We start from the raw sequence: 23,850 nt of genomic DNA on the forward strand, positions 1-23,850 counted from the left end.
CATATTTTTAATTTTAATTTTGTAAACTGAATTCAAACATAACATCTGAACGTCGTTCATTGTAACCTTGCTGTATCAATTTTTCCCTATTTTCATTTTCTTTTTTTTCAATTTCTTCTTAAATTGTATTAAGGTTGGTTCATCAGCGCCATGATTTCCCGCAAGTGCATGACGCGTTTCTAAGTTTTGCTTTCGAGTTATGAATATTCCATTTCTAGTAACACTCCATGCTCTGATAGTATAACAAAATAATGAAAATATAAACAATCAAATATTGGTTGAACGGAATATAATGACAAATTATAAATTTGAAAAAACCCACATCAAACATTAGTAAGAGGGACATTATGGTTGTGAAAAGAGAGAGAGAGAAAGAAAGAAAACAAATTATGTAGAACAAAAAACATGTCGATCGTAATTATATCACAATTAATTCTATGCTAATTACACCTTATTGTTTAAATGTTTTGAATATTGAAACACAATTTCATTCTAAGTTTTGATATTCACTTTGATTTCCAATTACTGAATCCATAAATAAAAAACGTAAACATCTTTTCATTGCTGTAGGAAAATATCGGCTGACCTGCTGGCTAGCAAAACGTCTAATTCTTCAGTGAATTTCTTATCCACTAGCCATATCTCATGTTTGCCAACACAATATTTGTCCTTTAGGTAGATATCCCATATCACCACCGAGGATTCAAAGGCTTTATTAATCATTACAGAAACATAAAGCCCATTTCACGACACCCGTGAAAATTGCACCACTTTCACTGTGTAAAAATTGGGGAAACAGTAGAATTTTGAACCATCATGAATTCTTTTACTGATAGTAAAAGTTACATGCCTTTCCACTTCAATGCAAAGTAACCCAGAATACGAAAACCGATGATAGATAAAATTAAAGTTAATACATAGCAATGAAGATGCAGATCTATACCAACTCCTGCCAAAACATCTTGTGTCGTCACCATTTCTGTCTTGTTCAAAATGCATTGTGGGTATGACGTAACACTTGTCTCGTTGCACCTTCAAAATAAATAAAATGAAAAATTCATAGGAGAAATTAAAAACACAATAAGGTAATATTTATGTTATATTCTATCATAAATAGCGAGTAAAGTTTTCTTTTTAAAGGAATACAACATACTTGTAAAGATATAATTTCGTCATCTTTATATAGGCTACTTGCCTGATATTCTCCATATCCTTCAGCATATATATCATAGTCGCAGCATACGGATAGTGAACCAGTGAAATATATTTACTCCAAACTAACCAAGATGGTGGATGAATGTTGAAGAAGCCACCTAAAACAGTAACGTCGATAATTCTTTATTGCTGTTATGTCAGAAAATAGTTATTCGCAACTGCTATATTTCATCAAAGAATGTGAAATAGATACACCAGCGAATAAAACATTTGCATTCGAAAATTATAATAATAATAATAATAAAATAATGAATTCTAAGACTTACCAGCGACTTATTAGGTCGAAATAAATGAAGGGATAAAAAAGATAATTATTTTTAAAACAAACTGATCTCCAAAAACGTCAAGTACATGTTTTTATTCTGAACCGCGTCACCAGTGAATGAATATATAATATCGTAGAGCCAAACAATATATTGTAATATATCTAACTGTATCTTACAGCTATTTATTCCGTCTAGAACTCTTCAGTGATTCTAAGGGCATAATTTGTTGAAAAAGGCGACTGAAGAAAATTATTAAAATTTTATTGGTCGAAAGATTTTTTTAAAAACTTAGAACTTAGAAACTTAGAATGAATGTGCTAAAGGCAAAAGGCAATAAAGCCCTTTTCGAGGGACAAGGTTACCCAGTAACAAACCGCCGATGTTGAAACAGTCCATGACAAGCATGCTTAGTGTCAGATCATTAATACAGACACCTATAACGTGTGCCAAACTCTGAAAAATAATTATTAAGTTTTTTATCGTTGACAAATCTTGAATCTTTTCAATATTTTTTAAATCTTACATTCTCGTTTTCCTGAATTAAACATGAATATAACACGAGACTCAAAGCATTAAAATGTTAATTGTTTTTGACCATTTCTTCTGGTTAAAATTTTAAACGTTTTTCAGTTTCTTAACTTTATTGTCGACTCATCTGTTTAAATCAATTAATAACAAAATATAATTACACGATGAAATGGTATTTTGATCGTAACATTAAAGTGATATAAAGGAAAAATGTATCAACGAGAAAAGAATACAGATTGTATGATAGTCCACCTCTCCGCTAACGAGATTGTATTCAGTGGGAATATTTCATAGAAACATACACGTCAATCATATTAATATTATTATTATTAATATTAATATCAACACATTACTTACTTGTATCAGAAGGCAATTGAGAATTCCAAAACCACAGTAGGCAAAATATACTTCTACTCCTCCAAGGCCAGCAGCCCAGTAAACAGCCGTGTTGAACAGTGTTGGAATGACCAATAATAGTGGCAACTCAGTGGTCATCTTAGACAGATAATAGGCCGATAATCGATAGACTCCTACTGACCGTTCCTTACGTATAACATCGGTCTCCTTATGCACTGTAACGGTTGACAGAACGCCTTTTAAGCAGATATTTCACGTATATTTGTAAGATGAAAAAATCTAAAATGTCGACATAGAAATGGCAATAAATTCTCACATACTTCACAGGGAGGCCTCGTGGTAGCTAGGGATGAGGTAACTCTATCTAACATAGGATAAGGATTACGTATTATCTAACTTAACCATACAACAAATACATACCGCATTTCAAGGGATATGGATAATGGCGTGATGAACAGATTTGACAAAATCTAATTTAATACTGGTTATTTATGCGAGGAAAATAAGCAAACAACTCAGATGACCGCAAAATAAAGTAAATCAAATATATATATATATATATAGACATCACAATAAAATGTAAACATAAAAAAGACAAAATGTGATGACCTAAACATGAATTACTTGAATACAGACTTATATTTTGTAGTGGTAAGAATTGTCTAATTTATGCAGGTTTATTTAATTCGAAAATTATAGATGAAAATGTAATCAAAAATAGTGATTTCAATAATGATAGTACTTACAATTCCAAATAGTAGCGAATCTAATCCGAAGTCCCCAGTGCAACAAAGAGAAGAACACCTGCATTAACAAAACATCAATTAAAATGTTTGTTTTAATTCATTCAGGAGCTTACAATAATTCTGACAGAATCACGCTGCAGCCGCAATATTTAAGAACATTAAGCACATTTATTAAGAACGTGGGAATGATATATACATGTATAAAACAAGTCGGACTTCATAAGAACTAAAGAACAAATTTATCATTTAACGTGGTAGAGGCCAGAAAATAAAACACGCAGTGTATTCAACTGAATCAGTTCTACCATACATTTATAACTGTCACAAGTGATAACAGCCGAACAGCAAAATGTTCAGGTTTTTATGCTACAATCTAATTTAATTTCATGATATCATGTTGTACTGTCGATTTGATCAATTAACAAGAAAACCTGATTTAAATTCAAAAGGCCAAAGAAGACTTAACTATGAGAAATTGATAGATAAACGATTGAATGGCAGATTCTAAAATTGCTTCATTTTTTAAATGAGCAGTTCACATAAAAAGCCTGAACAAAACTAAGATAAAGGAACTAACAAAGTAAACATAATACACACCACGTATACATTTACACACGCATACAAATACACGCACATTAATTTCAGCATATGTACACACAATCAAAGACATAAATGTACATTTGAAGACTTAGACCAAAATGATAACATTTGCTCACTAATTATTCGACAGTAAACTCTATAGAAACATCAAACCAATCCATGCAAAATCGCAGAGATCTTTGTACATTGCCATAATATAAATTATCCACAAAATCTACAACATATGATTTATGGTTATATCTGAGATACAGTTTTAATGCTAATCTTACCAGACCCATTTTGTCTCTCACAGTTCTTTCTACATTGTCAATTTGAAAGTATACAGCCCCTACAACGAGCGCCAGAAATACGGCGTGGATTATGTAGTACTTCTTAAATATTTGACCTTTAGACTGCTTTAATATTCGCCAGTTTAGCATCTTCAGCTGGTGAAGCATTGATGTTGGCCATCGAGGCACAGCTTTTCCTTCTTCCATAACAAATGCTCCACCACTGCACATGGACAACTGTGAACCTGTTTTTGAACATAATGTATTTTATTGCAAAAAACGAAGGCTATGGCGTAACATGCCTTTGTAAAGGAATGAAACATTTGTTCTTGTGCAACAGGAACACTTGTTTTTTGTTGTTTTTTTTAAAAATCAAATCAGATGCGTAGCGATTTTTATTAATTTCTAAACGTTCAGATGAATTTATTTACGGCTTACTTCTATTATAGTTAAATTTTAAAAGTGATGTATCTTAGCATTTAATGGCCTCCTAGAGGAAAGCGGGATATTCAACATTCCAGATGTCCGTCTAACCGTTTTCACGGAAACCCTTATTAGCCCATAAAAAATCAGGAAAATACTAACATGGCAACAAAGTCATAATTCAAACTCTAATTCTTGAACTCGTTACACACCAGGAAAGCTATTACAGGTTCCATGAAGAATGCTTTTGTTCCAGTCATTGTCGACATGTAGCGGTTTCAATTCATTTTCGTCACCTGTGTACGAGTATCTTCTCCTTCCCTGTCCTTTCCCGCGTACCGGAGGATATATTCTGAAACAGAGCACGACACGTTTAAGTCGTTTTATCATTATGTTTGAAAATAACGAAAAGAAATAGTAATATGCTGAAGAAAACTTCGAAAAATGCAGTTTGTAGATCAATATGGATATGTTTTTCAGATAAATATATATATATATATAGTTTCAGCTAGGGCGAAATGCTCCGTAAATGTCCTAACACGAAAGAAAGTATAGGGGATGTGTATTCTCACATTCTATAGGTGATCAATGTCATGGGTTTGTTTAGTTGGTTATACCCTTTTCCGAATGTTCGACGAATGGAAAAGATGTAATGCCATGTTACAAATACTCACGAGAGCAAAATTGTATTGACGTGAACGAGTGTAAGATCGAAACTCGAGATTTTCTCATTCAAAGGCGTCACATTGCATATTGAATCATGTAGCTATTGCGCTACAGTTGAAACAATAAGAACTATAAACATTCACAACTTCGCTAGTAATTATTACACGTGTAGTAATAATACGGCGTTATTACATTTATATCAAGATAGTTACGTGATCGATAAAATTATCAATAAAGTTAAACAAACCATCCTTTCATAAGGATGGCGCATCAAAGAAATGATTATTTCCTTTTAGTTAATAATGACTAACTTGCGAACTTCTATGTGAAGCAACAAAGCAACATATGTTCATTTGATATTTGTTGAAGCAATGACGTTGTAAAACTACCCTTGATATGTGTAATACATTGCTCACGCAAAACGAAAGATCGGACCTGTTCAAATAATTAAAAAGACGTTTGGTTTTCCAATCACTAATTTTCGATGGAACTGGTTTTTGTTGATGTCTTGCAGGAAATGTAAAAAATATGATCTAGGAAAATTTGAAACCATCGATCTATTTCCATCTCAAGTTCCCGTTATTGATGAAATTCAGATGAGAAGTGTCATTTTTTTATCATAAAGATTATTTTCGTGGGAAACGAGAATATTAAAACGCAACAATCTGGTTTATGTAATCACCAAATATAATCGATAATCTAAACGCTTTCAAACTTTCTTTTGTTTGGTATTTTTCTAATGATCTCCTCATTGCAAATTGTTTCAGTTGTAAGGTTTTCTTGGTATGAGTTTGCACAAACGCTAACCACTACAAAACTAGCCGATAGTAATGTCAAGGAAATTCGACCTAGATGTATTATATTATGCAGTGTTATTGTATACTACTATTAATCTATATAGATAATGAGAAAATATACAGAAGAGCATTGTGTATCATGTATTATAACAACGGAGATTTAACTTACTTAATGGTTTTCCCATTTTCCTTCAATATATCAATTGTTTTTGAATCTGATGCCAGCTGTTCCACTTAAACAAAAACACAGAAAATTTAGACAGGTCAACATATCTTATGTATAGACTCGATGAAGCTATTGAATGCTGAATGCTAATATGTACACAAATATTTACATGGAGACCTCTGACAAAATATAAGGGAAATTAGACCAGGAATAACAGAAGGGCAAGTGTCTTTTGGGTATTCGAGAAACCAGCCTTATATAGAGCAAAATCTAAAACAACCAAAAACGAAACATCCATACCTCAAACGTCATATTAAATAATAAAATATTTTTTCTATAATGTTCATAAACGTACTGCTCGAAAAAATCTTTGTGTTGATTTACCCAAACAACTGTCGTCATAAAAAATCTTGATATTTGAAACAAACACTTAATTATCAGACAAACTTCGATATGGCAACTCCATCGGTTGGAGAAGCAGGTACAGTGTAAGTTACTTTTAGTAATGGAGAATTTACAAAAAACAAAAACAAAAAAACAAAGAAAACAAAAACAAACAAAAAACGACATCATTACACTCATTTGGAATAGGCATGCCTTAGTGAGAGTTCATACAAGCAATATTTTTAATAATCAATATCTATATAACGTACATCGAATGTCAATAGATGAAATATAACGTATATAGAAATTTACTAGCTAAAACATAATTTACATAGAAATTTACTAGCTAAAACATAACTTACATAGAAAGTCAATATATAAAGATATAACTTACATAGAAAGTCAATATATAAAGATATAACTTACATAGAAAGTCAATATATAAAGATATAACTTACATAGAAAGTCAATATATAAAGATATAACTTACATAGAAAGTCATAGAAATATATAAAGATATAACTTACATAGAAAGTCAATAGATAAAACATAACTTACATAGAAAGTCAATATAACTTACATAGAAAGTCAATAGATAAAGATATAACTTACATAGAAAGTCAATAGATAAAGATATAACTTACATAGAAAGTCAATAGATAAAACATAACTTACATAGAAAGTCAATATATAAAGATATAACTTACATAGAAAGTCAATAGATAAAACATAACTTACATAGAAAGTCAATAGATAAAGATATAACTTACATAGAAAGTCAATAGATAAAACATAACTTACATAGAAAGTCAAATAAAGATAGAAAGTCAATAGACATAACTTACATAGAAAGTCAAAGATAAAACATAACTTACATAGAAAGTCAATAGATAAAAACATAACTTACATAGAAAGTCAATAGATAAAACATAACTTACATAAAAAGTCAATAGATAAAGATATAACTTACATAGAAAGTCAATAGATAAAACATAACTTACATAGAAAGTCAATAGATAAAACATAACTTACATAGAAAGTCAATAGATAAAGATATAACTTACATAGAAAGTCAATAGATAAAGATATAACTTACATAGAAAGTCAATAGATAAAAGACATAACTTACATAGTAAGTCAATAGATAAAATATAACTTACATAGAAAGTCAATAGATAAAGATATAACTTACATAGAAAGTCAATAGATAAAGATATAACTTACATAGAAAGTCAATAGATAAAAAACATAACTTACATAGAAAGTCAATAGATACTTACATAGAAAGTCAATATATAAAGATATAACTTACATAGAAACATATAAAGTACATAGAAAGTAATATATAAACATAACTTACATAGAAAGTCAATAGATAAAACATAACTTACATAGAAAGTCAAAAGAAAGTCAATATATAAAGATATAACTTACATAGAAAGTCAATATATAAAGATATAACTTACATAGAAAGTCATAACTTATAGAAAGTCAATAGAATAACTTACATAAAGTCAATAGATAAAACATAACTTACATAGAAAGTCAATAGATAAAAAACATAACTTACATAGAAAGTCAATAGATAAAACATAACTTACATAGAAAGTCAATAGATAAAGATATAACTTACATAGAAAGTCAATAGATAAAAAACATAACTTACATAGAAAGTCAATAGATACATAGAAAGTCAATAGATACAAAAAAAACATAACTTACATAGAAAGTCAATAGATAAAAACATAACTTACATAGAAAGTCAATAGATCATAACTTACAAAGAAAGTCAATAGATAAAACATAACTTACATAGAAAGTCAATATATAAAGATATTATACATAGAAAGTCAATAGATAAAACATAACTTACATAGAAAGTCAATAGATAAAACATAACTTACATAGAAAGTCAATAGATAAAACATAACTTACATAGAAAGTCAATAGATAAAACATAACTTAATAGAAAGTCAATAGATAAAACATAACTTACATAGAAAGTCAATATATAAAGATATAACTTACATAGAAAGTCAATAGATAAAGATATAACTTACATAGAAAGTCAATAGATAAAGATATAACTTACATAGAAAGTCAATAAAAAACATAACTTATAACTTACATAGAAAGTCAATAGAATATATAGAAAAAAACATAACTTACATAGAAACAATATATAAAACATAACTTACAAAGAAAGTCAATAGATAAAACATAACTTACATAGAAACAATAGTAAAGATAGATAAAACATAACTTACATAGAAAGTCAATAGATAAAACATAACTTACAAAGAAACAATAGATAAAACATAACTTACAAAGAAAGTCAATAGATAAAACATAACTTACATAAAAGTCAATATATAAAGATATAACTTACATAGTCAATATATAAAGATATAACTTACATAGAAAGTCAATATATAAAGTCAATAGATAAAAACATAACTTACATAGAAAGTCAATATATAGATAAAACATAACTTACATAGAAAGTCAATAGATAAAAAACATAACTTACATAGAAAGTCAATAGATAAAACATAACTTACATAGAAAGTCAATAGATAAAAAACATAACTTACATAAGTCAAAGTCAATAGATAAAGATAAAAAACATAACTTACATAGAAAGTCAATAGATAAAAAAAAAACATAACTTACATAGAAAGTCAATAGATAAAGTCAATAGATAAAGATATAACTTACATAGAAAGTCAAAGATAAAAAACATAACTTACATAGAAAGTCAATAGATAAAACATAACTTACATAGAAAGTCAATAGATAAAACATAACTTACAAAGAAAGTCAATAGATAAAACATAACTTACATAGAAAGTCAATAGATAAAAAACATAACTTACATAGAAAGTCAATAGATAAAGATATTACGTACATAGAAAGTCAATAGATAAAACATAACTTACAAAGAAAGTCAATAGATAAAACATAACTTACATAGACAGTCAATAGATAAAACATAACTTACAAAGAAAGTCAATAGATAAAAAACATAACTTACATAGAAAGTCAATATATAAAGATATTACGTACATAGACGGTCAATAGATAAAACATAACTTACATAGAAAGTCAATAGATAAAACATAACTTACAAAGAAAGTCAATAGATAAAACATAACTTACAAAGAAAGTCAATAGATAAAACATAACTTACATAGAAAGTCAATATATAAAGATATAACTTACATAGAAAGACAATATATAAAGATATAACTTACATAGAAAGTCAATATATAAAGATATAGCTTACATAGAAAGTCAATAGATAAAACATAACTTACAAAGAAAGTCAATAGATAAAACATAACTTACATAGAAAGTCAATATATAAAGATATAACTTACATAGAAAGTCAATATATAAAGATATAACTTACATAGAAAGTCATTAGATAAAAAACATAACTTACATAGAAAGTCAATAGATAAAGATAGAACTTACATAGAAAGTCAATAGATAAAAAACATAACTTACATAGAAAGTCAATAGATAAAAAACATAACTTACATAGAAAGTCAATAGATAAAACATAACTTACAAAGAAAGTCAATAGATAAAAAACATAACTTACATAGAAAGTCAATAGATAAAGATATAACTTACATAGAAAGTCAATAGATAAAAAACATAACTTACATAGAAAGTCAATAGATAAAACATAACTTACATAGAAAGTCAATAGATAAAACATAACTTACAAAGAAAGTCAATAGATAAAACATAACTTACATAGAAAGTAAATAGATAAAAAACATAACTTACATAGAAAGTCAATAGATAAAGATATTACGTACATAGAAAGTCAATAGATAAAACATAACTTACAAAGAAAGTCAATAGATAAAACATAACTTACATAGAAAGTCAATAGATAAAACATAACTTACAAAGAAAGTCAATAGATAAAAAACATAACTTACATAGAAAGTCAATATATAAAGATATTACGTACATAGACGGTCAATAGATAAAACATAACTTACATAGAAAGTCAATAGATAAAACATAACTTACAAAGAAAGTCAATAGATAAAACATAACTTACAAAGAAAGTCAATAGATAAAACATAACTTACATAGAAAGTCAATAGATAAAACATAACTTACATAGAAAGTCAATAGATAAAGATATAACTTACATAGAAAGTCAATAGATAAAGATATAACTTACATAGAAAGTCAATAGATAAAGATATAACTTACATAGAAAGTCAATAGATAAAACATAACTTACAAAGAAAGTCAATAGATAAAACATAACTTACATAGAAAGTCAATAGATAAAACATAACTTACATAGAAAGTCAATAGATAAAACATAACTTACATAGAAAGTCAGCTGGATTATAATGCTCTCCGCATGATATTCCAAGGCCAGAGCAGTAACCTATTGCTGAACTAGCATGACCAAAATATGCCATCTGCAAGAAAGATTTAGAATTTAAAATAAATAACCAGATAATACCAACATGTCAACATTAAGATAATCCTTATTCCAAGCAATATTATCATGCATCAGTTTTGAAGTAATGCATTAATATTCTGCCGCAATTACAATATTTGATTTATTTTGTCGGATGAAGAATGTCGAATGGCTTTTGTACAGAAAATGAATATCTTAATGACAGAATTTCATTAATTATAAATCATATACCGTATAATTTTATGCAGGGTTAAATGTGCCTTTCACTTCTTGTATGTTCCATTTTATGTTATGAGATGATTTGTCATTGCAAAGGTTTATCATTATACATTACTCCTTTTCTATTAAAAGTATTAAAAGGTTGAAAACACAATTATCAGGTAATCTGACGCTTAATTAAAGATCTTAATAATATTTTAGGAAACACAGACTGGATAGATCTTCCACAACGAGATCCAAGTCCAACTATAAAACAAAACTCTCCAAACTAATCTCTTAGTTTTTGAGTGCGCGATAGCAGTTTGGTCTGATGCGATTTCAGGTAACGATCCACGACTTTTGGTTCTGTGCCTGTCTGTAATATGTTATGTTTCTCACAGACCTAAGGTCACAATATTAATCAAGAACTTTTCTCATATGACATAATCTTGATTAGTCAGTAGCTATACTGTCGGGGTAGCCTACTCATGCTAACATACTCATGGATGTAAACGAGGGGATAACCTTTGCTTGTTCTAATTTCTTCAAGGTTTTGACTTAATTCAAATTGAGATTACATTCTAAGTATACCTACCTCCCCTTCAACAAGAAGTAGTAAGGTGGAGAACATGTGAAAGACTTGACTTGAGGGCTGATGAATAGTGGCTACTATTGTCTTATTGAACTCTGTTGCGTAGTTTTTCAGCTGGACCATCAATGTATATGCAGTGCTGGAGTCTAAACCTGAGGTTGGTTCCTTTGTGATAATTGTAGTTCGAGATGAGTTAAATCAGACGACTATTTGAAATATTATAATTGAAGTTATCTGATGAAAGTCATAGATTATTCGATCATTGTAGAACTTCAGAGAAATAGAGTAATTATCGATTCCACAACCACAATCATAATCAGCTATAGGTTTAGATCAGCATGAGTGTTTATTCAGTTTGAAAAACTTATTTGCTAGTCAAAAATGATACAAGATACTCTGTACAGCATTTTTTGAAATCCTTCCCATAGTTTTGCGACCTTATTCGCATCATAGACATTGGGTTATCTCCAATTTGCGTCAATACATACATAATAAACGATTTGTTGGTACATGTAGACGTAATTAGTTTCACACAAACATGAAAAATATTATATTGTTTGGTTAAGGAAATTTCGATTTCTAAGGAAGACATATACAAGGAGGGTTACCATGTGACTTGTAACTGAAAGTAGAACAGTCAAAAGCTCCAACATGACAGAAGAAAGTATCGATTCACCCTAAGTGTGGTGTGTTTTGACTGTTTGATCTTTGATAGTTTTGAATCTAACCAGTGCACAGGGCGAATAACACTATATAGTCAACGAATGCATAATTAGTACCATCATATATGCTGTAGGTTCTGCAAACACTTCAAAACAAAAATCAAAACAGACCAGATTGGGAGAAAATCCATGCAAATTTCGCTTATATGTCAATCTTGTTGACTCCTGAAGTTAAGACTGAGTTTTTCCGGGTAACAGAAATTTGAAAAGTTAAGTTAAACAATAGGAAATGTTAAATGACAACTGACGAAGACAGATTCCAGTTTTTAAAATCCAACTTACATCTAAAAGGAGAATATCTGGGTCCGTCAACAGCTCACACGCAATACTAGCTCTCTTTTTCTCCCCTCCAGACATTCCTGATATACTCAACTTTCCTGATGTTTCAATCACTACAAATAATTTGAAATGCTGAGATTCAAACCCATTAAATTGTATATAAACAATTTTGTAAAAGATAGGTTTTTCTTTCGTTCAATATGTGAAAACTTTACCAAAATCAAAGCAAAAGTAATAAAGGAGATAATGAAACAATATAAACAATAATTAGTAAACTATGTAAATGAGATCAACTTAATGAAGTTATATGTGATATTACAGATTGAGATATTTGCATTTTTTTCAAGAAAGTTCCTCATGTGAAAAAGGATTACTATTGATTGTTTTTCAGTATCATTATATCATATTTAGCAAGCCAATTGCACATTCTATGGACGTATGCTAAAATCCGAATTTTCATTCTGCTTTCCGACTCTTTTATCACGAAAGTAAGATGGCGGTCAGTTCAAGCTGACAGCTACGATGTATTCACATAGACCTTTTCGTTATGTATATCAAAGGAATGAAAGTTATAACCAGTGTTTGTTTTCGAATGATAGATTCTTATCTTGCCCGAAAGCTGTTTGGCCAATTACATGATGATCACATCTCCTCTACGTACTACACAAGTGACCTTGTTTCTGGGTTGGGAGAGTTTGCCATAACCCTCACTGGCGATACCAGTAACTGGAACTGTACATTATCAATGTATTATGAGAAGGTTTCATTTTCATGGCTATAAATTGGAGATTTTGTGAAAAGCGGGTCCCGATTGAGTCATTGTTATCAGTCGGGTGTGACCTGCACAAATCGGATGACTTAGCAGGTATGTAAGGGTGAACACAATCTACCCCCGAAATATAGGACAAGGCCAATGCAACGGAACGTTTTTAATCTTAAATTTAAAAGTACATTTTAATTTACATGTGCATATTCATTTCCCTTTTTATAAACGGTCCAAATATGTATAAATCATTATGTTGCTGTTATGTTGCATGATTGAATATTTCCTTGGAGCTACATTTTCGAGAAAATAAAAAAGATCTACTTCGTGAACTCTTGATTTCCAGTATAAACATAGCTCATACATCTTTAAATACTTCTTCATCAGTTCATGGACATATGAATTCATGAATTAAGGAAACCTACGCCATGAAAATGGTACCTCACGAAAAATCGATGATTGTAAATTGTCTTCAAAAAGTTATCACGGTATATATGATGACTTTCATCTTCATCAGAAATATGACCTGTGTAAAGCCGTTTTACTGGTTTGATTTGCATCGAAATGTCAATTACGCCTATTTTGTAACTTCTATTCAAAACATAATTGGCAGTGTACTTTACTCGCTTCTGATATACATATATACAATATGTAGTGAAGGTGAACATATTTTTACTGATATCCAGGTATTCTTCGACTTTTAACTTAAATAAATGATGTAATACACATTTTAAGCTATCTCAACATTCCCCCAATATGACTTTTCGATCCCATCAGGTTTTGCTATTAAAGTCAATGTCATTCTCATATCTACTTATATTTAATTTGATAGATACCCGTGTACTCCATTAAGATATGAGCAATTTGATTTTAAATTGGCGATTAACATATTTTTATGTTGGAATATGACAACAACATATGACTGAAATGATTAAATTAGAGTCATCCTATTACAGACAAAAATAGTAGAGTGCACTTCAACATTTTAATTTAGCTAATTAACCCTAATATTAACCAAACTATATTAACTTATCATACTTGCAAAACTGGGAATGCTTTTTACATGTTCAATGTAAAGGAATTATACGAATGTTTTTATCTTTCAATCTTCAAAACTAATCATCCGATTTAAGCTTGTTACATCGCTTATGTCCAGGCAAAACCAATAACGGTAGAAATTCACTATCATATCAAAATGTAATTGTACCAAATAAACAAAACGACGATATCGCTTTAGTATCCTTTCCAATTTCATTTTATTATGAAATCATCATAAAAAGTATAGTTTCTGTTCTTATCTATATCATTCGCTCATAATTTCAGAAAAAAACACAATCTTCATCAAATTAGGTTATCGATATATTGCAAATCTCCACTAGAAATTGTTCTTTAAAAACAAGAAGATACCAAATATGTTCACTTTAAAATACAATGAAACAGGATTAAAATATGAAAGAATGAAGGTTTAAAGGGCTACTTTTCAAAAGTATACAACGATAACATACCTGTATGTAGACATTTCTGAAGACCAAGCGCCTTAACTATGGTGTTCATCCTCTCCAATTTTTCAGCCTTGGTGAATCTGTCAGATATTCTGATCATTGCTGTAAACTAACAAAAAGTACAACTTATCCATGATATATTACATAACCTAAACTTTATTTCTTTAAAACAGATGTGAAACAAGTTATTTTAACTGATATTAATTGCTATTGTTTACCTGGGTGGAAGCGTGAGGGATCTTATAGCTGGAAGAGTTCACGTGGTAGGACAGGTGATCCCAAACCTTTTCCTACCCGAACCAGAATGTACTATTAGAATATTGTACGTACTTGTATGTTGCTACTTTATCTAATATTTTTTTTATTTCTGTCTCCTGTTATTATTATTAGTATATATATATATAACATTTCAGCTACCATCGACCTCTTTGTAACACTATCTCTATTAAACATATTACAAATTACATTCAACATTTAAGATAATGATACCATTATAATGCTATTTACATAAAGTGTCTCCCATAACGTCAGAGAAGGCAAAAACACGTCACTTTGAATGACGTAACCTAGTCGACGGCGTAGCACTTTGTCAAAAGGCATTCCGTTTAGATTTACTCTCCCAGAAACAGCTGGAATTCTACCTGCCAATGTATTAAGTAAGGTTGTCTTCCCAGATCCTAGGAAAAAAATCATCAGTAATAATGATAATAATAAATCATGATATGAGACTAAATATGTTTCTCTGATGAATACTATGGATGTGTCAAGAACCAAAATCATACAATACGATTAAATATAACATAGTTTTGTAATAAAACTTAATTATTTGACAGCCACGATTTATTTACTAGATTTGTATTGAAAGGTGTTTGCCTTCAGTAGAGCACTAGGGTAATAACCAATTACATATTTACCTGTCGGACCCATGACTGCAAGTAGATCACCACTGTAAACAATGCCGGAGACATTCTTCAGAATTTCTTTGGAATTGACGGCCACAACCAAATCCGTAAATTCCAAATAGGAATGCTTTGAATCGGATGTTGAAATAGTTGTTTTTAGCATTTAGTTAAAAACAATATACCTAGATATTGGTGACGTAACCCAAATAGGGTATACTCCATCATTCTTAAAAACGTACAATATCTTGATATAAATCTAATAATCGTTACTTGATATTCTCATTTCTCTTTGAAATCGACCAGATCAATACTTTCTAATCTAAAACTCTTTTATACAAAATTTTATATATTCACATAGACAAGATATTATAAAAGAAAGCATATTTTATGGACATAAAAACACAGTATGCATATGTAATATTTGATTTTTCGAAGCATTTCCCATCGCTAACAATGCAGGTCTACTTAAATTTTTAAACGGAATCACAAATAATGATTCAGCGTATTTTGCACCTAAATTATTTCAAAGATCATTCATTCTCTGTCTTAAAAATACTTATGTTCACATAATTACAGATCTTTACTTTCCCCGATATTGTGATGTTGCTATGAAACACAATTAAAACTAATACTTTTATATATATGATAAGCAAATGCACAAGATACAAACCATTTTAAACCAGATGAAGCGTCTTTTTGTTCGATAGACATTTACAATCTCTATAACAATGTCATTCGAAGGTACAGGTATCTTCTTAAGCAATGAAGTTATGGCGTCAACTACACCACACACATACCGGTACAGTTAAAAAGAGTACTAACTATAACTGAACACCAGTACATATTTAGGAAAACGAAACGCCTTATCTGATTGGCTTCAGGCACAATTTTCATAGAAATTAACAAACATTCTTCATGGAACATAATGAAAGAGTAGCTATCCATTAAGAATAATTAAATTGGAGATTTTATTACTGTACTTATTAATTTGACACGGTCATCATGTCGTGTAATTATTCATTATCTCCCAAAATTACATATTAAATTAGTGCAGTTAAGATATATCTTAGAATTCGTTAATTATTTTTGGTTTTTGTAACATTTGTAAAATAACTGGCTAGACTGAACGAAATACCATATATAACAAGCACATTTTTGTGTGATCCCATTTCATCAATACTTAGGTGCGTTATTCTAGGATGTCTCGCGTGAAACGTATAAACACAGAGTTTCCATATTGACCGTTAACATTGCATATTTAGATACCACATACACTGAATAGTTATACTGCATATGACAGCTGCTTCGTCATTATCGATTTTCTCAATGTGATATGCGTCGAATGAATGAATAATGTAAAAGGCAAATCCTCAAAATAATCTAGCAGGCAAGTTGGCAAACTAAACAAGAAGGCAAGTTGGCAACTTAATCTGGAAGCCTATTTGACAAAATAGTCTAGAAAGTAAGTTGGCAAAATAATCTAGAAGGCGTTGATGATATTTACAAGTCACAATTGATTCGATATTCAAGGGCCTGTTCCCATTATCACGATTTTCGTGCAAGAAGTCGTCAACAAACTGACAAACTCGTGACACAAGGGTTAAAAAGATGCAGGTTGATTAAAATTATGAGGAAGTTTTATGGTCGCCATAGTGATACCATTGAGAAATATTTTGTGCGACATGACGTTGGACGTATTTGATGCTCGTTAGTTTGTCTGTTGGTTCTGTTGTTGTATAAATTGTTCTCAGTTACATGACGGTGTCGTCGATGAAGTAGAAGAAGCTTGCTCTTCCGGAACACCTGGTCTTATTATCCTTGTTCTTTTTCAAGAATCTCCGTGTTAATCTTTCTTTTGTTTTTATTTTACCCAAGTTTTATGAAATCTGAGTTTGAATTATGATTATGTAGCCATGTTTGTATTTTAGTAATATAGTCTAGAAGGCAAGTGGGCAAAATCGTGTAAAAGGCGACCTGGCGAAAAGCAATAAAAAATAAATTGTCAAACACAAAGGTTAGAGGATAATTGATTGGACGTACTTTTACAATTACTTACAGTGTTGGATTATTTTCGAGAACCTCACTGTCATAGGCATATTCTGCCTATATTCATAAGCGTTAAGACAGGGCAATGAGCATACAGGCCAACTTTCCGGATTCAATCGGGAGTTTCCCGATTCTCACTACCCTCCCCCTCCTCTCGGTCGTATGGATAAAAATTGGGGGAATCTCCAGATTTCAGAGATCCCGCTAGGCAGATCATATGTTATCTTGCTATATATGTCAGATTTATAAGGCCGGACCCCTGGCCACACAATCAAAGTTTAACTAGGTGAGTACATAGTCCAATTATCGAATTAGCGTCACCGACTTCAGAATAATCTTCGCTGGCCACTACGCAAGGGAGCACACTACCTAATTAAAGGTAGACTATTGGTCAGGACTCTGCCTACGACAATATGTTTAAATAGGAGGTCAGTTGTGATGATAGTGAGTTATAGTCTGGTGCTGAATTGTTGTACAGGTAACTTGAACGGGTAAATCAGAAAATCAAGTTCTGATAACTGTTCAGAAAACTGTTAATAACTGTTAAATAAAGGAATCAAATATATTTGTTTATATATAATAATAATAAAGGAGTAGATGCATTAAGGATCAATTTTGGCCCCAGCATAGATTTTCTTAATTTTTATATCATGCAAACATGGACATATGACATTGATAAAAAAACAAGTTTTCAATAATTCTGACAATGCGTTGCCTAGCAACGGGCCTGGAAACCAACCTACTCTTTACCGTCTATTTGCACATTTTAGTGATATTTCACTGTTTTTTTTATTATTTGGTGAAAATATTTAATCAATTTTTACATATCAATGGTATGATTTAAAAATCATATCATATTTGTGATCAACCATCATATATTACATGTTTAAGATTTCCTAGCAACACAATAGCAACCAAACTCTCTCCATAGCAACGGATTGTAATAAATACAATAATGGACACAGAAAATTGATGATAATACTCAAGGGCTGTTTAGATTATGATACATCTTAAAAATGTAAATATGATGATACAATAGAGCATATAGGTGGTATTCCACAGTAACCATGTCTTACCATAGCAACTAAATATTTCACCATAGCAACAGTACATGCAATAATCAGTACATCAATTTGTCAATACTTCCGTACACGGTTATCTTTATATTCTTGGTTAATTTGAAAAGGATATGAAATCAAACATGTTACAGTTAATGATTCTTACAAAAGTTAAAAGTTATTTCAAATAAACATTATGCACTAACAAAATACATTGTCATTCGAGATTAAAGCCAATTCCTCAGTCGATCAAGTGACCATCGTGCATTTGTAATTACATTTTTGGAGATTCCGAAATTTATATGTAATTTACATGGCTACATCGGTAAAGCTGTGCTGTTTTATTCCTCCGTGTTACCTTCATCATCACTCTCATCAATACTGATTGGGTCTGGTGTATAACTGGCATCTTGTAAATATTGTGTCCAGTCCTTACTAAAGTCAAAGGACTTGTCTAAATGACGTGCAAATCCCATATACCATAAGATGGATGCAACATGGGAGCAAGTCCCAACCACCCTCGCCCCAGCACGGCATGTACAGTACCATCCTTGCACATTACAATCATCAAATGATACCCACAATTGGTAAAGTTTTGAGGAAAAATGTCGGCTCTGTATCTTGGCATTGATCAGATTAGCATCTACTTTACAGATAGATACTTCATATCCTCCCGTTTCGCTCATATGTTCCTGTGTGTAGGACCGTGCCAGTTTGAGCTGATACACTCCCAGTGTCAAATTCCGCAGGTCTTCTTCTGTCAGAACAGGAAATATGATATCAGTTGTGGTCTCCATCTTCTGCCACTTACTAGGTCGATTGAAAAGGCCTTCTCGTTCAATTCTCTCCCAAAGAGAATTCTGCTTCCGTGACAAATGCAACATTTTCGATCCTAGCAGTTGATCTTGCTCTGCATCCCCCGTGCTTATTGGTGTACCGAACTTGTTGAAGATTGCACACACAATCCTGACAATATCGCCTATGTATGGAATCTGTGAGTTTGGCAACACACGATCCAAATATTTCCAGGTTTTTAACCGTCCATTCACAGCCTCAACGACCCATCTGAAAAATAGTAAATAGATGCATTTTGAATGTGAATAAATGCAGTATTCAAATGCATATGATGGTAACTATATCAAATAAATTTTGTTTTCAATTTCGACATCTTCTAAATGGACAGGTTTATGCAGTTCAACTTATAAAATCGAAAGTATCTAATTCTCACTGGGAATTACCTTTAACCATTTTAATGATATATTAATACAAATAAGTTATAAATATGTTGTAAAAGCAATTGGTAAAGTTAGTAAAATGTTACTCAGAACAAAGAGAGACCTTACCTTATTTTAGTAACAAGCCTGGAAGCGTTGCTTTCTCCGGTAGTGTGCTGTTTCCTTTGCTTGGAAAAAGAAGGCATCTCTGTTTGTATTCCTAGCTGTTGTAGGAGGTCCATGGAATCTCTAAAGCCTCTGTCAACCACAAACACATCATTTTCCTGAATCCACTCCTTGATTTCTTGAATGTTGGAATTTAAAATCTGATTCAGGATGCTGGCATCATTGTTTTTGGAATCGGCAAAATAGGGACCTAACACGGACACTATGTAACCTGTTGTGGTGACAAACATCATAGGTTTTACCAACGGCCGGTGCTTATGCATGCTGTAACTCCTCCTTTGGAACATAAATTGGCCACTCTTTTGTATATAAATGTAGGTGCCATCAATTACAAGAATGGCTGGTTCCATAAGTCCTCCAAACAATGTTTGGGCGAGTGGTCTTGTGTGTTTCAGTATAACATCTTGTCGACTTACATGCTGAAATCCCAGATTTGATGGAACAAAGTCTTTCGCTAGTGCAACTCTTGCCGATGTTACTGCACGTCGAATAGAATCTTTTCCAATGTTAAAAACTGTTGATAGGACTTTATTTGACATGCCACTTTTTAGTTTAGTAAGAAAGATGCCGACACAAGATTTAATGCTCCTATTCTGAAGATCGCACAGAACCAGCACAGTGAGTACACAAATCGTTAAAATGCTGTGTACATAGTCCAGTTAGTGTAATGAAATCTTCATTCGAAAGGGCATGCGGTGAGTCAAAGTCAATGCGTTTGCTTTGCTGTGTATTTGCTACATCTCTAATCTTAGAAATCAATGCCACTATTTCAGTACGATTAAGAGAAGATAGGTCACTTTTTATAGCAATGTTTTCACAAGCATCATTTTGCAATAGACCATCCTCGATATGATGACTACAACATCTTGCTCCGAACGGAACTAAAACCCCTTTTTGCAGGAAGAGGTCGTATTTCGCGTCACGAGATATTACCACCAGTTTCTTTGGGTAAGTATTGCATACAAAACATTTTTTGTGGCTACTTCCAGTGGATGGGATTGAAAGTGTAATATTCCGCGGCGATGAAAGGATGTTCTTTGTTGATTTATTACAAGGGGCTTCAACTGAAGAGTGGTGTTGAGCGATGTGTGTACGACGCTGTAGTATTGAGCGATGACATGACATACGACACTTTCCACAAATGACATCTTCTTCTTTTGTTTGTATCATATATGTTTTCAACAAATATTTTCTTAGTGAAGAGTTTTCCTTGCCTTTAGTGAAGCGCCTGTCCCCAGGTTTTGTTCTCTTAGAACAAACAACACACCGAAATTCTCCCTTTCCAGGCATCCTAAACAAATAGATACTAACTATATTAAAATATGTCCCAAACATCAGAAACTAAAGGGCGTCTGGGCATTTACTTATTGTATGTTGAATAAATATGAAACATTGTATCCATCACTTGTTGTTTATACAGTGTATCATGCAATACTGATCTTCATAATGTTATTACAATGATTTATCAAACATGTAAATTGATGTGTTAACAGGGACCCGAGTCAGATATGAGCATTGCTTTGACTAGGTGTTAAATATTTGTATTACTTTACTAGAAGTCAATAATTGCTTTATTATACAGTATATACTGTATGAAATAATAAAATAATAGCTATTTTAGAAGCTGGTAGCTGGACTCATATGAAGTAATCGAAAATGTTTATCATTGTTTTTCATAAATAGCCAACAAGGAAAGACTGGACAAACAATTGGAGGGAGACAGACAGTGACAATTACATTAAACACATGTATAATAGAAAAAAAACCTGTTTTTATTACAATACATATATCAGTCACCTTTTTTAAAATAAAATATTGTAGTTGAAACGGAAATAAACATGATAATGAGAGAATTCTCCTCCAAGTATTTCAGATTTCTGTTACTTAACAATTTGAAGCATAGAAATAAGATTAATTCAGGAACTTCCTAAAACACTTACATGTAACTTCAAGAATCTCCAGGCATTTTCTCGCTACTCTCTGTCTCCTATTACATCACTAGTAAACCTTAAAGAATGAAAATAATGAAAATAAATAATCTATTAAATCTTAAGTTCGGTGAAAAATCTGATTTTTACAAAACTTTATTTTAAAGAGTAGCTAATGTATATTATGCCAGTGTCAATCTGTTTTAAAAAAATATATATCAAGCCAGTGTTTCGTATGTTTCCCGTAATTTGTTTTTGGTAACAGTACATGTAGCATTGATACTGGCTATACAGTATATCTGGAGCATATAAACACGTTTATATATACATGTAAGCATGTACATGTATATACTTCATTTAGTTATTCAGGGATGTGCCATTATAACAAGAGTTCTCCGAAATATACAAGCCAATAAACTAACTGCAGCCAAAAATGAAGCTAGGTCAAAAATATCAAATAGCCACAATATAATAATGTTCGATTCATTGTGCTGACGAAACTTACAAAGCAGAAGACTTACGTTTAATTTCTGAATCAAATGTATCCATAAAAATATTTGAATTCAGGTCCTCAGGATCGTTATGTTACTGGGATTCTTCAAAAGAAAATATACATGGTAAGATTTTTCATCGTATTAATTTTACAATAGTATAAATGAGAGAAATTATACCCTAGCCCATAAGAATTAACACTTTAGTTTCTGCACGTATATGCTGATTATTTGATGCTAGCAAAAGTAAGTCCGACGCAAAAAATATATATAGAAAAAAAACTACCCTAGGTCGATAACAATTCAGCAAAATGACATCTAACGCGATGTAAGAGTTACAATATATCCAAAAGAAATATTTGTAACACCAAGACTATCGATGCAGATATAATTGTTTGTATTAGAATGCAAGGATATTTATATGGAAAAATACATGTAGCAACATGATATAACGTCCTGAAAATATTCTAATATTTATAATTATTAATTCTATCAGTACATTATTGATGAATATAACTATTAAAATCGAGAATAATTGAGGTGAAAGTTATAGAAAAAAAATAAGAATAAAAAATAATATGGTGTGTGCCCGCGATTTGAACTCGCCACGGCAAAACTACACCTCCAGAGCATCGCACCTTCACCATTACACTACAGCGGCTGATTACGTCACAGAGGAGATTTTGTTAGTAATATAAATCAAAACCAACACACTTCGGATGTACACTGATTTTATTATGGGTGTGTGAATTGACTCTTTAGTTTATATCTCGTATATAGGAACACTTTCTCATTTTTATATGTTAGTGTATGTTTTGAAAACAACACTGTAGCAAATACAGTTTTGCCATTATGTTTTTTCTGACGATAAATCCCTGCATTTTGTTTGGTTGCAAAATTCTATTTTTAGACGCAGACTCAGACAACGTTATTATGGAAAATACCGTTTACAAACAAAAAAAGAAAAGGTTTTATTTTATTTTTTATACTTGTTATTGTATTTTTACTTACTGCATACTTATCAAAACACTAGCAATATTAGACAACTTCTACAAGATGTGCAGATTGTGTTGACAGCTCTTCTACGTATACA

General features: G+C 31.1%; 2 protein-coding genes across 2 annotated transcripts; both read right to left on the reverse strand.

Moving 5' to 3' along the window:
- Positions 1–842: 842 nt before the first annotated feature.
- Positions 843–15,997, reverse strand: LOC132563754 (uncharacterized). The gene is made up of 15 exons (XM_060228504.1): positions 15,847–15,997; positions 15,440–15,609; positions 14,932–15,041; positions 13,314–13,320; positions 12,671–12,760; positions 11,670–11,831; positions 10,772–10,874; positions 6,037–6,100; positions 4,632–4,756; positions 3,982–4,226; positions 3,113–3,170; positions 2,367–2,581; positions 1,844–1,934; positions 1,196–1,313; positions 843–1,032 (listed from the first exon to the last, which is right to left on the reverse strand). Exons 1-15 carry the CDS (start codon positions 15,995–15,997, stop codon positions 843–845), a joined length of 1,899 nt encoding a protein of 632 aa, XP_060084487.1.
- A 2,525-nt stretch (positions 15,998–18,522) lies between these two features.
- On the reverse strand, positions 18,523–20,770 carry LOC132563755 (uncharacterized). The gene is made up of 2 exons (XM_060228505.1): positions 20,282–20,770; positions 18,523–20,003 (listed from the first exon to the last, which is right to left on the reverse strand). The coding sequence occupies exons 1-2, from the start codon at positions 20,686–20,688 to the stop codon at positions 19,280–19,282; spliced, it is 1,131 nt and encodes a 376-aa protein (XP_060084488.1). The 5' UTR covers positions 20,689–20,770; the 3' UTR covers positions 18,523–19,279.
- Between the last annotated feature and the right edge of the window lie 3,080 nt (positions 20,771–23,850).

The sequence above is a fragment of the Ylistrum balloti genome, unplaced genomic scaffold (genome assembly GCF_031769215.1).
Source record: "Ylistrum balloti isolate Yb309-2 unplaced genomic scaffold, AGI_CSIRO_Ybal_v1 Utg371846, whole genome shotgun sequence".
Taxonomy (NCBI): domain Eukaryota; kingdom Metazoa; phylum Mollusca; class Bivalvia; order Pectinida; family Pectinidae; genus Ylistrum; species Ylistrum balloti.